General features: G+C 42.1%; 1 protein-coding gene across 2 annotated transcripts; it reads left to right on the plus strand.

Moving 5' to 3' along the window:
• Positions 1–5,954: 5,954 nt before the first annotated feature.
• Positions 5,955–17,338, plus strand: LOC120038401 (ubiquitin-conjugating enzyme E2 D2-like). Of its 2 annotated transcripts, XM_038984160.1 has the most exons (7): positions 5,955–6,382; positions 11,335–11,398; positions 11,691–11,722; positions 11,858–11,935; positions 12,336–12,441; positions 12,746–12,839; positions 17,061–17,338. In XM_038984160.1, exons 1-7 carry the CDS (start codon positions 6,359–6,361, stop codon positions 17,104–17,106), a joined length of 444 nt encoding a protein of 147 aa, XP_038840088.1. In that variant the 5' UTR covers positions 5,955–6,358; the 3' UTR covers positions 17,107–17,338. The 2 variants fall into 2 exon arrangements, with proteins under 2 accessions (XP_038840088.1, XP_038840089.1); XM_038984161.1 differs by lacking the exon at positions 11,858–11,935.
• Positions 17,339–18,201: the final 863 nt, after the last annotated feature.

Consider the following 18,201-nt stretch of genomic DNA (forward strand, 5'->3'; position numbering starts at 1 on the left):
CAACAGTACCTGTAGTTCTACTAGCAGCACAGAGGAGGAGGGACTCCATCACAACAGTACCTGTAGTTCTACTAGCAACACAGAAGAGGAGGGACTCCATCACAACAGTACCTGTAGTTCTACTAGCAACACAGAGGAGGAGGGACTCCATCACAACAGTACCTGTAGTTCTACTAGCAACACAGAAGAGGAGGGACTCCATCACAACAGTACCTGTAGTTCTACTAGCAGCACAGAGGAGGAGGGACTCCATCACAACAGTACCTGTAGTTCTACTAGCAACACAGAAGAGGAGGGACTCCATCACAACAGTACCTGTAGTTCTACTAGCAGCACAGAGGAGGAGGGACTCCATCACAACAGTACCTGTAGTTCTACTAGCAACACAGAGGAGGAGGGACTCCATCACAACAGTACCTGTAGTTCTACTAGCAACACAGAGGAGGAGGGACTCCATCACAACAGTACCTGTAGTTCTACTAGCAGCACAGAGGAGGAGGGACTCCATCACAACAGTACCTGTAGTTCTACTAGCAGCACAGAGGAGGGACTCCATCACAACAGTACCTGTAGTTCTACTAGCAACACAGAGAAGGGACTCCATCACAACAGTACCTGTAGTTCTACTAGCAACACAGAGGAGGGACTCCATCACAACAGTACCTTGAAGGAGTGGTGAAGGGCAAGGAAGCTCTAAGAAGTCCACTGAAAAACCCCATACCTTCTTTCTGTGAAACAATGTTGGAAATCGAATGTCCTACCCTTCAGCTAACAATATAATAATAACTGTGCTTAAAATGCTTTTGGACATCAGAGTAATCTCCAGAGAGCCCTATTTGAGTCATGAAGTATAATGTAAAAAATGTTGAAGGATATTCATGTGATTGGTAAGATATACAAAACCTTGTCGAGAGCCTATCCAACTGGCAATCTCTTAGAAAAAAAATATAATCAATTGCAACAAAGACTTAAAAAGAGCTGATGTTGGCACAAGATGGAGGGAAAGTTATAACATAACTAACTAAATTACAGTTAACAGAAATTCTGCTTAATCCAGAATAAACTAATGTATAGAATGTATTACACGAGACAAATTTGATAAATTCTACAGCACAACGGCAGAGTCATGTTGACTAATTAATCCATGGCTTCTGGGAATGTTATGACGTCATAAAGCGATGGGCGGAGTTAGAAAGTTGAATCCGTCTGTTTGCATATTTCAAGACATGTCATATGAGGGTGCAGAGATACCATCTTGAAAAAAGTGGATACTTAAAAACTGGGAATCAACCAATCCTCCATCGTTAACAGAGTGGAAAGGTGAAATGTTTATGATCTAAATGTTGAAAGTACGAAGGAGAGAAACAAAATGGTGCCGTTTGACGCTGTTAGAGGTGTGTACGGGAGGCGAGGTCAGGTGCAGGAGAGCAGAGTGTAGTGAACAGGCGCACTTTAATTCCGGTCCAAAAATGACAGCACATAAGAACAATAACGTGCCAAAAACACGGAACATAACAAAAGTTTAGCGCCTGACAATATCCACACAACAATAAACATTTACACACAAAGACATGGAGGGGAACAGAGGACTAAATACATGCAGTGATTATGGAATGAAAACCAGGTGTGTAATGGAACAAGACAAAACAAATGGATATATGAGAAATGGAGCGGCGATGGCTAGAAAGCCGGTGACGTTGATCGCCGAATGCCGCCAGAACAAGGAGAGTAGCCAACTTCGGTCGGAAGTCGTGACAGACGCCATGTGGTGGAGAGTGTTACACGGGGAAATTTGGGGTGTGAGCAGGTGGGTCTGGGCAGGGATGATGTTGTGGTGGTTCTGGGCAGGGGTGATGTTTGTGTGTGTCTGTTTGTTGCCGTTTTGTATGTGTATGTTTTGTATTAGAGGTCGACCGATCATGATTTTTCAACGCCGATACCGATTATTGGAGGACCAAAAAAAGCTGGCACCGATTAATCAGTTGATTTTTATATATATATATTTGTAATAAATGACAATTACAACAATACTGAATGAACACTTTTATTTTAACTTAATATAATAAATAAATACAATCTATTTAGTCTCAAATAAATAATGAAACATGTTCAATTTGGTTTAAATAATGCAAAAACACAGTGTTGGAGAAGAAAGTAAAAGTGCAGTATGTGCCATGTAAAAAAGATAACGTTTAAGCTCCTTGCTTGAAACATATGAAAGCTGGTGGTTCAATATTCCCAGTTCTTCAATATTCCCAGGTAAGAAGTTTTAGGTTGTAGTTATTATAGTAATTATGACGCGTCGACTATTTCTCTCTCTATACCATTTGTATTTCATAGACCTTTGACTATTGGATGTTCTAATAGGCACTTTAGTATTGCCAGCCTAATCTCGGGAGTTGATAGGCTTGAAGTCATAAACAGCGCTGTGCTTCAAGCATTGCTAAGAGCTGCTGGCAAAACGCAGTAAAGTTTGAATGAATGCTTATGAGCCTGCTGCTGTCTACCACCGCTCAGTCAGACTGCTATATCAAATATCAAATCATAGACTTAATTATAATATAAAAAACACAGAAATACGAGCCTTTGGTCAATCCGGAATCTATCATTTCGAAAACAAAAGTTTATTCTTTCAGTGAAATACGGAACCGTTCCATATTTTATCGAACGGGTGGCATCCATAAGTCTAAATATTGCTATTGCATTGCACAACCTTCAATGTTATGTCATAATTATGTACAATTCTGGCAAATTAGTTCGCAATTTATTTTCCACCATAATTTGCAAATAAATTCATTAAAAATCCTACAATGTGATTTTCTGGATTTTTATTTCTCATTTTGTCTGTCATAGTTGAAGTGTACCTATGATGAAAATTACAGGCCTCTCTCATCTTTTTAAGTGGGAGAACTTGCACAATTGGTGGCTGCCTAAATACTTTTTTGCCCCACTGTATATATGCTGTCATATTTAATTGGAAATGATCTCATCATAGTTCTGTGTCAACAGAGTTCCATATAGTGTACTAAGCTCCATGTTCATGGTCACTTCAGGTTTATTTACAATAACAAAAGCTACCATATTGTCTACTGTGGATTCCAAATTGAATGAATCATGTTTGCTGACACTGTATGCTCTATGGTTGTTCCTATGATTTTGAAGTGTTTTAATGAGCAGGCTTTCCTTCATGATTTGTTTTATTTTGACTGGATCAAGATGGATTTTATCCCTGATGTGGAAACTGCCTGGATATTCTTTCATGATGGGTTTTTCCAAATAGTAAACAAACATGCCCCATTCCGCAGGTTCAGGGTTAAAGGGCGGGATAATCCATGGTTTTCTTCTGAGCTGTCTTGTATTATTCACGACCATAATCTAGCATTGGCTAAAGCAAGGAAATCATGTTCCGATGCTGATTGGCTTATTTTTAGGCAGTTACGAAACAAGTGTTATTTTCTTCTCAGGAAGTCTGAATATTTTATGTCTGTTACCACTGATAACCTGAATGACCCTAGAATGTTTTGGAATGCTATTAAGTCTATGTCTGGTAACAGTAATGTTAATGAATTACCGTCATGTGTTTTGAAGGACTCTGTTGCTATATATGACAAAACTGAAATGCTGAATTGTTTCAATGAGCACTTTGTATCATCTGGTAGGCTGTTTGATTCAGTGTCCTCTGACTCTGTACAACCCTGTGTGGATGAACCAGTGTCCTGTCCTCTGTCTCTGTACAACCCTGTGTGGATGAACCAGTGAGAGCTGGTCAAACTTTTAGCTTTTTGCCATTCTCAGTGCAGGTGGTACATAAAGCCCTGAAATCCTTAGATCAAAGAAAGCCTGCAGGTCCTGATCTTTTGGATCCTTGCTTTTTAAATCTGGCAGCTGATTTCATAGCTGAACCACTTACATATCTGTTCAATCTAACCCTGGAATGTAATGAAATTCCAAAGATCTGGAAATCAGCATTTGTCCTACCACTTTTAAAAGGGGGAGATCCAACTCTTTTAAATAATTATAGGCCAATCTCAAAGCTGTCACCCCTGGCTAAAATACTTGAAACCCTTGTAAGTGAACAGCTAAAAGAGTTTTTATTTACTAACTCTATTTTATCAATGTACCAATCGGGCTTCAGGAAGAAGCATAGCACAATTACAGCAGCCATGAAGGTTTTAAATGATATCACTGAAGCCCTTGACAAAAAACAGCACTGTGTCTCACTTTTTATTGATCTCTCTAAGGCTTTTGATACAGTTGATCATGCCATACTAAGGCAGAGATTGTTGAGTGTAGGTCTTTCGGAGCATGCAGTTGCATGGTTTGCTAACTATCTGTCTGATAGAACTCAGTGCACTCAATTTGATGGGCTTATGTCTGTTAAATTGTCTGTCCTGAATGGTGTGCCCCAAGGCTCTGTACTTGGTCCTCTCTTATTCACTATTTATATAAATGATTTAGACAAAAATGTCCAAAATGCACAACTTCATTTTTATGCTGATGATACTGTTATTTACTGTTGTGCCTCGTCTCTTACAAAAGCTTTCCAGAACTTGCAAACTGCTTTTTATACTGTTCAACATACCTTGTGTCAATTGAAGCTTATCCTCAATACTGACAAAACTAAACTAATGGTGTTTTCTAATGCAAGAAATAGACCTCTGAACCTTTCACCTATTACTACCTGTCAGGGCAAGGAGATTGAGGTTGTAACCTCATATAAATATCTTGGAATTCTAATTGATGACGGCCTCTCTTTTAAATTGCATATTCAACAACTTACAAAAAAATTGAAGCTGAAATTGGGATTTTATTTTAGGAATAAGGCCTGTTTTTCTTTTGAAGCCAGAAGGAGGCTAGTATCAGCTACATTTATGCCTTTACTAGACTATGGAGATATTTTATATATGAATTCTTCCGCTCAGTGTTTGAGATCAATTGACACTCTTTACCATGGCACTTTGAGATTTATTTTAAACTGCAGAACCCTTACGCACCACTGCACTTTGTATACCAGGGCTGGCTGGCCTTCCCTAGTCACTCGTAGGCTCAGTCACTGGTATACTTTTATTTACAAAGCCATTTTGGGTTTACTACCTTTTTATTTGGGCATTTTTATTGTTCAGAAATGTGGTGGGTACTCTCTTCGTTCGCTGGACTTTATCCTGCTAACTGTTCCAAATGTCCAAACTGAATTTGGTAAAAGGTCTTTTATGTACTCTGCGCCATCGTCTTGGAACACCTTACAAAATAATTTTAAACTGGAAGAACTTGTCCCGATTGGTGTTTTTAAATCACTGATGAAGGATTTTGAGGCTGATTCCCTGACCTGTCAATGTTTTTAATTTGCTGTTTTTGATTTTGTTATACTCTTGTGAATTCAATGGTTTTTACTAGATTACTTGTAGTTTTTCATGTTGTCTGTCTGTAATTTTTGTAATGACTTGGTGCTGCCTATCTTGGCCAGGACGCTCTTGAAAAAGAGATTTTAAACCTCAATGAGCCCTTCCTGGTTAAATAAAGGTTAAATAAATCAAATATGATACTTGTGGTACCGATATGTATGAAACACAACATTGAACAGTGGCTCCTGTTGTCCTACTGCTGAGATGTTTGACTACATATTATTTTTGCATATAAATTATATCATGAGACTGTGTGTGTGTTTATTATAACTATGTGTTACCTAATACATAAATAGGTAACCACATTTGCATTGCTTGCTGTTTAGGGTTTTAGGCTGGGTTTATGTAAAGCACGTTGTGACATCTGCTGATGTAAAAAGGGCTTTATAAATACATTTGATTGAAATTAGGTTCATATTAGTGGGATATTATATATGATGGTCAAAAAGGTTTGTGTGAAATTCAACAATCTTGTTTGTTTTTACTGCACAAGGGTTGGGGCGGAGTGATCCACAGGACCGCCCATTCTGAATGCATAGCTAGCCAGCGGTTAGCTCCCTGTCATGCTACTTGTTATCGGGACGGAGAGGACATCTTGTTGATAACATTTTGCGGAAGAACAGTTATTTATACAAGCTACGAAGGAATATATAGGTTAATGACGATAAAGACGTGGTCGTCCGTATTGACTTATTTAAAGTGAAGATTAGTTAGCTAGCTATTTGTAAAGGAATTGTTTGTTTTTTCGACGCCGCGGCATACGCACAGCCGCACGTTAGCCATCTAGCTAACGTTAGCATAGCTAGCTATATTAGGGTCGACGCTTAACGTTAGCTAACATTGAATTTGTCTGTCCAGCTAGCTAGCTAGCCTGTTATACCGTGTCAGTTGCCCAGTTGGGCAAACTCGGTGAAGATTCGCATTGCAAAATTGATTGCAATTCTCTCGGAGCGAGGATGGCGCTGAAAAGGATCCACAAGGTAACTAACTAGGTAGCAAGTTAGCCACATTTTTGTTAGCTCGATTGTTGATGTACGTCGTTAGCTGGTTAGTTAACGTTTAATTATGGCTAAAGTTGGCTAGCTAGCAATCTAGCTAACGCCCGTCCCATATCCAAATACTATTTTCATCTGTGCCATCGGATTGTTGACACTAGACTGGCTAGCTCGTTAGGTAGTATCTAGCTACCTAGATAACTAGCTAGTACTATTATTACTAGTTATTTGGGTGTCAAACTATTGATTTCAGCACCCAAAGAATAGCCCGTAATTATACATTACGATCGTGTGTAATTGGCTGCTATCCTTTGGGTGCTGAAACAAGTTAGTTTTAGATACAATCTAGCTAACGTTGGTTAAGGGACGTCGGAGTGCCAGCTCGCCCACTAGTCGCCACATAACTCCATCGTAAATCGTATCAGTTTGATCGGCTATCTCAAAGCGAAACACTCCGCTAACTAATGATATAATGCCTGTCTGATAAAAAAGTATTTTTCTGAGGCAACGTTGATGCTACTTGGCTAGTGAAATTCAATTTCAGTCATCATTGTTGTGCTGCCAGCTAGCTAGATGTTAGCTGAACGATAGATAGCCATCTCACCAGACCTAGCTAAAAGTACCGGTAACGTATGCTAACGAAACGTTAGCTAGCAAAATGTACATGTAAGATGAGACTGGGTAGCTAGCTAGGTGGATAAAACGTTAACTAAGAAGATCACTAATAATGTAACTGAATATAAATGTGTGTATCTAATTATTGTACTCTATCTGAACCTGCTCCTCTATAAGCCACTAGCCAGCAACACCTCAGCCATTTTGATGACGTTGGGCCATTGATATCCCAATGGAGAGGCCCCGGGGGGTGGGGGGGGGGGCACATATGAATACAGTCATCACTGGTTATCTCTCACTGTTACACATCAGCAGGTGTAGTTAACGGTTCATATTTGATAAACGCCATTTTTAAAAGGGTTAAATGAAGCTACATAAATACAACATAGGTAATGCCACACAAATCTCGTGATCCGCGGTTGTTTCGAAGTACTGCCAAATTCTCTAAAACAGCGTTGGATGCGGTGGTAGAGAAATTAACATTAAATTATCCGGCAACAGCTCTGGTGGACATTTCTGGAGCCAGCATGCCAATTGTAGGCTCCCTCAACTTGAATGGTCTGTAGCATTGTGTGCATTGTATTGTCCCCAGCTGCAAAGAGCTGCAGTTAGTTCCAGAATGGGAAACAAGGAATGTTAGTCCCGAGTATTCCCAAAACTAAATGCATTGTATTTAGGACTAAACCCTAAACCTCAACTAAATCTTGTTATGAATCATGTGGAAATTGAACAAGTTGAGGTGACTAAACTGCTTGGAGTAACCCTGGTTTGTAAACTGTCATGGTCAAAACATATTGATACAAGCAGTAGCTAAGATGGGGAGAAGTCTGCACATAATAAAGCGCTGCTCTGCCTTCTTAACAGCACTATCAACAAGGCAGGTCCTACAGGCCCTAGTTGTGTCGCACCTAGACTACTGTTCAGTCGTGTGGTCAGGTGCCACAAAGAGGGACTTAAGAAAATTGCAATTGCCTCAGGACAGCACAGCTGGCCCTTAAAAGTACACAGAGAGCTAACATTAATGATATGCATGTAAATCTCGCATGGCTCAAAGTAGAAAAGAGATTGATGTCATCACTACTTTTGTTTTTTGTAAGAAGTGTTGACAAGCTGAATGCACAGAGCTGTCTGTTTTTAAAATACTATCACACAGCTCAGACACCCATGCATACCCCACAAGACATGCCACCAGAGATCTCTTCACAGTCCCCAAGTACAGAACAGACTATGGGAGGTGCACAGTACTACATAGAGCCATGACTACATGGAACTCTATTCCACATCAAAATATATTAAAAAAACTGGTATAAATGCACCTTATGGAACAGTGATGACTGTGAAGAGACACACACACACAGGTACAGACATAGGCATATATTGTATTATTGTTGTATGGTGGTATTAAAAATGTTGTATTGTAGATATGTAGTGGTGTAATGTACTGTTTTATCTGTTTTATGAGTAATGTAAGTGTCTTATTAATATGCCTTGCAGGAACTAATGGGGATCCATAATAAACCCCAGGAAGTGTAGCTGCTGCCTTGGCAGGAACTAATGGGGATCCATAATAAATGCAAAGTGTCATGCTGAAACAGGAAACGGCCTTCCCCAAACTGTTCCCACAAAGTAGTCTAGGATGTCATTGCATGCTGTAGCATTAAGATGTCCCTTCATTGTAACTAAGGAGCCTAGCCCGAACCATGAAAAACAGCCTCAGACCATTATTCCTCCTCCACCAATCTTTAGTTGACACTATGCATTCGGGCAGGTAGCGTTCTCCTGGCTTCTGCCAAACTCAGATTCGTCCTTTGGACTGCCAGGTGGTGAAGTGTGATTCATCCCTTCAGAGAATGCGTTTCCACTGCTCCAGAGTCCAATGGCAGCAAGCTTTACACCACTTCCAACAGTGTATGTACAGCAATAGTTGTCTAGGATGGCCATGACTACAGTATGTAAACATTATTATTGGATCGAATCCCCGAACGGACAAGGTAAAAATCAGTCGTTCTAGGCCGTCATTATAAATAAGAATTTGTTCTTAACTGACTTGCCTAGTTAAATAAAGGTTAAATAAAATATGTATTAACAGGCCTGTCCCCAACTAAAACATTTTGGTAGACCAATGACCAACGTTCTTTAGAACAATTGATTGGTCAAAATGTTCTATAATGTATTTTTCCGTATATAGGCGCATCCTATGTGTTTTAATCAAATCAACTATATGCACCGAGGTTGTCTGATGCTTTAAGCACACGGTTTGATTAAATAATTAAGACACACAAATGACTAGAGGCAGTCTGACCGCAATTGATTTGATTGGGCCTGTGGGTCTGGCCCAGACTTGCTGCGCCATGTTAACAATGACTGCTTGTGACTAGCACCCATTGTCTCTCTCTCTCTCTCTCCTCCCTGCTGCAGCGACCACCACATAAACACTTGATGTTATCGCACTGTCCGTGTTGCTGAAGCTGCAACACAACTTTTCAGTCAGAAATGGCTGTAATTGTCGTCCTGAAATCCCTCACTTGTTTAGGAAAAAACATTCCCTCAACCCTGACTCTCTTCACGTGAAACGTATGCGTCACATGCCCGTGATCAATAGGGCCTGACCTATAGCCTATCATATTCACATCAATACTTTTGTTATAACAAACTCTGAACATCGTTAAATAAAATCCACATTTTGTTACCTTACAGCCTTATTCTAAAATTGATTGTGTCAAGGCACAGATCTGAGGAAGGCACAGTCTGACAAATTGTCAGGTGGCTCTCTCTGCTACCGCACGGCAAGCGGTACTGGAACGCCAAGTCTAGGTCCTGCTGCTACTCGCTGTTTATTATCTATGCATGGTCACCTGTACCTACATGTACAAATTGGCTCGACTAACCTGTTCCCCCGCACATTGACTCTGTATCGGTACACCCTGTATATAGCCTCCACATTGACTCTGTACCGTAACACCCTGTATATAGCCTCCACATTGACTCTGTACCGTAACACCCTGTAGGCAGGGACTGGGAGAATAGGCAGGATTGAGGGAAAGATGAACAGAGCAAAGTACAGCGAGATCCTTGATGATAACCTGATCAGGACTTCAGACTGTGGTGAAGGTTCACCTTCCAACAGGACAACGACCCTAAGAACACAGCCAGGACAATGCAGTAGTGTCTCTGAAGTCTCTGAATGTCCTTGAGTGGCCCAGCCAGAGCCTGGACTTGAACCTGGTCGAACATCTCTGGAGAGACCTGAAAATAGCTGTGCAGCGACACTCCCCATCCAACCTGATAGAACTTGAGTGGATCTGCAGAGAAGAATGGGAGGAACTCTCCAAATACAGGTGTGCCAAGCTTGTAGCGTCAAACCCAAGAAGACTCGAGGCTGTAATCACTTTTTATAAAATTGCGCAATTTTCAAAAACCTGGTTTTTGCTTTGTCACTATGCGCTATTGTGTGTATATTGATGAGGCAGGAAAAAACAATTTAATCCATTTTAGAAATAAGGCTGTAACGTAACAAAATGTGGCAAAAGGTAAACGGGACTGAATAGTTTCCAAATGCACTGTATATATGGATGATTTATAAAGCCAGGCACATTTAACAGTTAGGCTATTGATTTATACAGTTCATTCATTTGGTGTCCTCTCTCCTCAGTTTTCTTAGACGGTTAAGGAAAAGTCTGTTTTCTCATTTGCTAATTCCGCTGCTGCCTCCACCGCATTGTTGTCAACAGTCAATATGGTGGTTAGCTTTGCTAACCCTGGACCCAGGCTATACAACCTCCTTAATGGCACCCTCTTTCATCTTTTTATAGTGCACCACTTGTGACCAGGGCCCGTGGGTCTGTTTTCTGTAATGGGAACAGTACAACAACTTTCCATCAGCGGTTGCCGTCATGGTAGAGGTCATGTTATGCTTTACCTCATTGTTTCGGTGGTGTTGAATGTCCGTCTGACTGGTTCTCGGAGAAATGGCATCTTCCTTTCACCAGAACACACAGTTGGGTTGTGTTCACTATGCATCAAACGGAAGAAAACTAACAGCAACGGGGAGGGACTTCCTGAACTTTTAAATACAAAACACTTGTTTTCTTTTGCCAAACGTTTTGCTACTGAGGATGCCCCCGGTGTAGGTTACTTTGGGCTGATAGCCTATAATCCCAGTGACAGGCTGTCATTCATTCTTCTTTGTTCTCAGACTGGAGCACACCGTGTTGCTTTCATCATTCAAAATGTCTGCCTCTGGTTTAGAGCTATTTGTTCCTCGTCTCTCTTGTTTATTGGTTTAGAGCTAATTGTTCCTCGTCTCTCTTGTTGCATTGCAGGAGCTGAATGATCTGGCTCGTGATCCTCCAGCGCAGTGCTCAGCAGGACCAGTGGGAGATGACAGTAGGTGTCTTTTGACTTTATTTTTATGGAACTGTTGAAGGCAGTTATTCTTAATCTTGGTGCTGGAGAACCAAAGGGCTGAATATTTTAGTTTTTTGCCCGAGCGCTAATACACCTGATCAAATGTGCGTTAAGAAACACTGGTTAAAGATTATAATGACCCTTAATGTGCACTAACTCTCCTCCCCTCCCTCCTCCTCTCCCTCCTTCTCTCTCTCCCCCCTCTCCCTCCTTCTCTCCCTCCTCCCCTCCCTCCTTCTCCCCCCTCTCCCTCCTCCTCTCCCCCTGTCAGTGTTTCACTGGCAAGCCACCATCATGGGTCCTGTGAGTAATTCTATCATCTTGAATTGCTGTTTTGATTAAATGTATTACATTTTCTGGAAGTGAAGGCAGTTGGAAGGGAAATGTTGATCAGTGGTTATTACAGATGGCACTGTGATTCTCTTCCTCTCCTTTCAGAATGACAGTCCATATCAGGGGGGCGTCTTCTTCTTGACTATTCATTTCCCTACAGACTATCCTTTCAAACCCCCTAAGGTAAGGGGTCACTTCACATAGGATAGGAAAGGGGGTCGTTCCTAAATCCCTGTCAGGGGTTACACTTATGGACATTTGTATTGTTCTAGACTGCAGCCTGATGATGCTGCATGTAGTTAATGTTGTGTGGTAGGAGGGGTGATTTACTAGTTAATGTGGTGGGGTAGGAGGGGTGATTTACTAGTTAATGTGGTGGGGTAGGAGGGGTGATTTACTAGTTAATGTGGTGGGGTAGGAGGGGTGATTTTACTAGTTAATGTTGTGTGGTAGGAAGGGTGATTTACTAGTTAATGTTTTGTTGAATTAATATTTTTGTCTGTCTGTCTCTGTCTCTGTCTCCGTCTTTCTCTCTGTCTCTTGTTCTCCTCTCTCTCTGTCTCTCTCTCTCTTTCTCTCCCAGTTAGCGTTTACCACAAGAATTTACCACCCCAATATTAACAGTAACGGCAGTATCTGTCTGGATATTCTCAGATCACAGTGGTCGCCGGCTTTAACTATTTCTAAAGGTGAGTTAGGACTACTCTGTGACGGACAGATCCACTGAAGGTGCATTATGGGGCAGTTTACCGGACACAGATTAAGCCTAGTCCCGGACTACAAAGTTATTTCAAGAGAGACTCTGGAGATGTTTTCTACCATTTTTAATGTGCCTCTGTGTGTATGTATCATAAGGAATCAGACATTACTACATCACATGGCCTAGATGTCTATGTGAGAGTCGTCTGTAGAGGGGATCCAACCCATGGCTCCTGTTCCTAGTTACACAACAGAGAAACGGGTTGTAACTCTTGTACCTGTCTTCCTCCACAGTTCTGCTCTCCATTTGCTCCCTCTTATGTGACCCCAACCCAGACGACCCTCTAGTACCAGAGATTGCACGCATCTATAAAACAGATAGTGACAAGTAAGTATCCTGTACTGCTGTCTCAAACAAAAATATGTATTTTCATCAAGTTTTGATCACTGGAAGTTGATAAACATGTTCCTGTTTGCTTTCAGTCGGGGACCGGTACACACGATCATGGTCTACAGCCGAGACAAAGCAGGATAATCCCCCGTGTCTCTCAAAGCAGAATAATGCCCCGTGTCTCTCAAAGCAGAATAATGCCCCGTGTCTCTCAAAGCAGAATAATGCCCCGTGTCTCTCATAGCAGGATAATGTCCCGTGTCTCTCATAGCAGGATAATGTCCCGTGTCTCTCATAGCAGGATAATGTCCCGTGTCTCTCATAGCAGAATAATGTCCCGTGTCTCTCATAGCAGAATAATGTCCCGTGTCTCTCATAGCAGAATAATGTCCCGTGTCTCTCATAGCAGAATAATGTCCCGTGTCTCTCATAGCAGAATAATGTCCCGTGTCTCTCATAGCAGAATAATGTCCCGTGTCTCTCATAGCAGAATAATGCCCCGTGTCTCTCATAGCAGAATAATGCCCCGTGTGTCTCAAAGCAGAATAATGTCCCGTGTGTCTCAAAGCAGGATAATGTCCCGTGTCTCTCAAAACGGAATAATGCCCCGTGTCTCTCAAAGCGGAATAATGCCCCGTGTCTCTCAAAGCGGGATAATGCCCCGTGTCTCTCTCAAAGCGGAATAATGCCCCGTCTCTCTCTCAAAGCGGAATAATGCCCCGTCTCTCTCTCAAAGCGGAATAATGCCCCGTGTCTCTCTCTCAAAGCGGAATAATGCCCCGTGTCTCTCTCTCAAAGCGGAATAATGCCCCGTGTCTCTCTCTCAAAGCGGAATAATGCCCCGTGTCTCTCTCTCAAAGCGGAATAATGCCCCGTGTCTCTCTCTCAAAGCGGAATAATGCCCCGTGTCTCTCTCTCAAAGCGGAATAATGCCCCGTGTCTCTCTCTCAAAGCGGAATAATGCCCCGTGTCTCTCTCTCAAAGCGGAATAATGCCCCGTGTCTCTCTCTCAAAGCGGAATAATGCCCCGTGTCTCTCTCTCAAAGCGGAATAATGCCCCGTGTCTCTCTCTCAAAGCGGAATAATGCCCCGTGTCTCTCTCTCAAAGCGGAATAATGCCCCGTGTCTCTCTCTCAAAGCGGAATAATGCCCCGTGTCTCTCTCTCAAAGCGGAATAATGCCCCGTGTCTGTGGAGAGGAGGTTGTTGTGTGATGGTCTATGTTTATGGCAGCATGTGGTCCTCACTCAGGGCTGGTCTTCAGCCAACAACTGTCTACCACCGTCCTTGTACGGCTTTACTTTGGTTGTGTGGACAACAAGTTTTTTTCTGTAAACTATAATCTTTTGGGGATTGAGTATGGATATTGGTGAATGTGTTTCTCTGTGCTTATTGTCCAGGCAGTGATTTTAATTTGAGAAGAAAATTGACCTTTAAAAGTTCAGATGTTTGTGATATGCATTGTGAGTGTGGTGTTGATCGTCATCAGGGCCTGTATCCTTAAATCGTCTGACTAAAAGTGCTGATCTAGGATCAGTTTGTCCTTTCACATCATAATTGATGAGATGATATGGACAGGTGGGTTCCTGATCCTAGATCAGCTACTCTGAGACACTATGCGGATACAGGCCCAGATGTTACTGCTCTCTTAAATAATGCTATTCAAATCACATTGTATTTGTCACGTGCGACAAATACAGCAGGTGTAGTAGACCTTACCGTGAAATGCTTACTTACAGGCACTTAACCAACAATGCAGTTTTAAATAGAGTTGAGAAAATATTTACAAAACAAACTACAGTAAAAGAATAAGATTAATAATAACCAGGTTATGTACAGGAGGTACAGGTTAGTCAAGGTAATATGTACAGGGGTACAGGTTAGTCAAGGTAATTTGTACAGGAGGTACAGGTTAGTCAAGGTAATATGTACAGGGGTACAGGTTAGTCAAGGTAATATGTACAGGAGGTACAGGTTAGTCAAGGTAATATGTACAGGGGTACAGGTTAGTCAAGGTAATATGTACAGGAGGTACAGGTTAGTCAAGGTAATATGTACAGGGGTACAGGTTAGTCAAGGTAATATGTACAGGGGTACAGGTTAGTCAAGGTAATATGTACAGGGGTACAGGTTAGTCAAGGTAATATGTACAGGGGTACAGGTTAGTCAAGGTAATATGTACAGGAGGTACAGGTTAGTCAAGGTAATATGTACAGGTTAGTCAAGGTAATTTGTACAGGGGTACAGGTTAGTCAAGGTAATATGTACAGGGGTACAGGTTAGTCAAGGTAATATGTACAGGGGTACAGGTTAGTCAAGGTAATATGTACAGGAGGTACAGGTTAGTCAAGGTAATATGTACAGGAGGTACAGGTTAGTCAAGGTAATTTGTACAGGGGTACAGGTTAGTCAAGGTAATTTGTACAGGGGTACAGGTTAGTCAAGGTAATTTGTACAGGGGTACAGGTTAGTCAAGGTAATTTGTACAGGTTAGTCAAGGTAATATGTACAGGGGTACAGGTTAGTCAAGGTAATATGTACAGGGGTACAGGTTAGTCAAGGTAATATGTACAGGGGTACAGGTTAGTCAAGGTAATATGTACAGGGGTACAGGTTAGTCAAGGTAATATGTACAGGGGTACAGGTTAGTCAAGGTAATATGTACAGGAGGTACAGGTTAGTCAAGGTAATATGTACAGGGGTACAGGTTAGTCAAGGTAATATGTACAGGAGGACAGGTTAGTCAAGGTAATTTGTACAGGGGTACAGGTTAGTCAAGGTAATATGTACAGGGGTACAGGTTAGTCAAGGTAATATGTACAGGGGTACAGGTTAGTCAAGGTAATATGTACAGGAGGTACAGGTTAGTCAAGGTAATATGTACAGGGGTACAGGTTAGTCAAGGTAATATGTACAGGGGTACAGGTTAGTCAAGGTAATATGTACAGGGGTACAGGTTAGTCAAGGTAATATGTACAGGGGTACAGGTTAGTCAAGGTAATATGTACAGGGGTACAGGTTAGTCAAGGTAATATGTACAGGGGTACAGGTTAGTCAAGGTAATATGTACAGGTTAGTCAAGGTAATTTGTACAGGTTAGTCAAGGTAATTTGTACAGGTTAGTCAAGGTAATATGTACAGGGGTACAGGTTAGTCAAGGTAATATGTACAGGGGTACAGGTTAGTCAAGGTAATATGTACAGGAGGTACAGGTTAGTCAAGGTAATATGTACAGGAGGTACAGGTTAGTCAAGGTAATATGTACAGGAGGTACAGGTTAGTCAAGGTAATATGTACAGGGGTACAGGTTAGTCAAGGTAATATGTACAGGGGTACAGGTTAGTCAAGGTAATATGTACAGGGGTACAGGTTAGTCAAGGTAATATGTACAGGGGTACAGGTTAGTCAAGGTAATATGTACAGGGGTACAGGTTAGTCAAGGTAATATGTACAGGGGTACAGGTTAGTCAAGGTAATATGTACAGGAGGTACAGGTTAGTCAAGGTAATATGTACAGGGGTACAGGTTAGTCAAGGTAATATGTACAGGTTAGTCAAGGTAATATGTACAGGTTAGTCAAGGTAATTTGTACAGGTTAGTCAAGGTAATTTGTACAGGTTAGTCAAGGTAATTTGTACAGGTTAGTCAAGGTAATTTGTACAGGTTAGTCAAGGTAATTTGTACAGGTTAGTCAAGGTAATTTGTACAGGTTAGTCAAGGTAATTTGTACAGGTTAGTCAAGGTAATTTGTACAGGTTAGTCAAGGTAATTTGTACAGGTTAGTCAAGGTAATTTGTACAGGAGGTACAGGTTAGTCAAGGTAATTTGTACAGGGGTACAGGTTAGTCAAGGTAATTTGTACAGGTTAGTCAAGGTAATTTGTACGTGTAGGTTGGGGTAAAGTGACTATGCGTAGATAATAACCAGAGTAGCAACAGCGTAAAAAGGGGGGGGTCAATGAAAGTAGTCTGGGTATTCTTTTGATTAGCTGTTCAGCAGTCTTATGGCTTAGGGGTAGCAGAGAGAAGTCTATGATTAGGGTGGCTGGAGTCTTTGGCTGTTTTTAGAGCCTCTGACACCGCCTGGTGTAGAGGTCCTGGATGGCAGGAAGCTTGGCCCCGGTGATGTACTGGGTCGTACGCACTACTAAGTAGTGCAGTCGATAGGGTGCCGTTTGGGAAGCTGCATCTATTGTTTTTGTTTGTTTTCCATCATACAGATACAGCAGAATAGCAAGAGAATGGACGCAGAAATACGCCATGTGATGACTCGCGGATCATCGGAAGGAGAACGTCATTGTAGCTGGAGTCAACTTCAATTGCTGGTTTTCATTATTTTGTTCATTTTTGTTATTTGAATTAGACTCATTTTCCCCCCATTTTCACTCCTTCATTCATGTGCTATTAAAAAGATGGTGTTTGTAGCTCGGACGGTCGACGTGTGTACTCGTTTCATTTAAGTGGAGAAAAAAAAAAAACACCAACCATTTTAATGTAAGTCTTTCATGGGTTCTGATCTCTTCATGTTGAGCATGCGACAATAGTATACGGCCGTGCCAACTGGCCTCTTGGTTATCAGACTAAACCACTAGTCTGCGTTCCATCCATGTTGTTCTGAGGACGTTGGAAGACACCTGACCGAACCGGACAGACGTATCTCTTCAGGTTACGCCGACTGGTGTGTGATGTCGTTGGCTGTGTCTGAAATGGAACTCTATTCCCCTATGTTGTGCACTACTTTTAACCAGGGTTCTTCTAGGGGAACATCCCTGTGGATCCTGGTCTACCAGGGGGAACGTCCCTGTGGATCCTGGTCTACCAGGGGGAACATCCCTGTGGATCCTGGTCTACCAGGGGGAACATCCCTGTGGATCCCGGTCTACCGGTGGAATATCCCTGTCGATCCCGGTCTACCGGGGGAATATCCCTGTGGATCCCGGTCTACCAGGGGGAACATCCCTGTGGATCCCGGTCTACCAGGGGGAACATCCCTGTGGATCCCGGTCTACCGGTGGAATATCCCTGTCGATCCCGGTCTACCGGGGGAATATCCCTGTCGATCCCGGTCTACCGGGGGAATATCCCTGTCGATCCCGGTCTACCGGGGGAATATCCCTGTCGATCCCGGTCTACCGGGGGAATATCCCTGTCGATCCCGGTCTACCGGGGGAATATCCCTGTCGATCCCGGTCTACCGGGGGAATATCCCTGTCGATCCCGGAAGTAGTGCATTTTTATCAAGAATTCAATGCCATTTCAGTGGCAGCAGTGTTATGCTTTTTAATATTGTTAGCGACCCATGGCCTGAGAGAATATTTACCACCTCGTAACCAAATGTGTGAACAGACAAACAAATGCTGC

Source organism: Salvelinus namaycush, unplaced genomic scaffold, assembly GCF_016432855.1.
Source record: "Salvelinus namaycush isolate Seneca unplaced genomic scaffold, SaNama_1.0 Scaffold2181, whole genome shotgun sequence".
NCBI classification, from domain to species: Eukaryota; Metazoa; Chordata; class Actinopteri; order Salmoniformes; family Salmonidae; genus Salvelinus; species Salvelinus namaycush.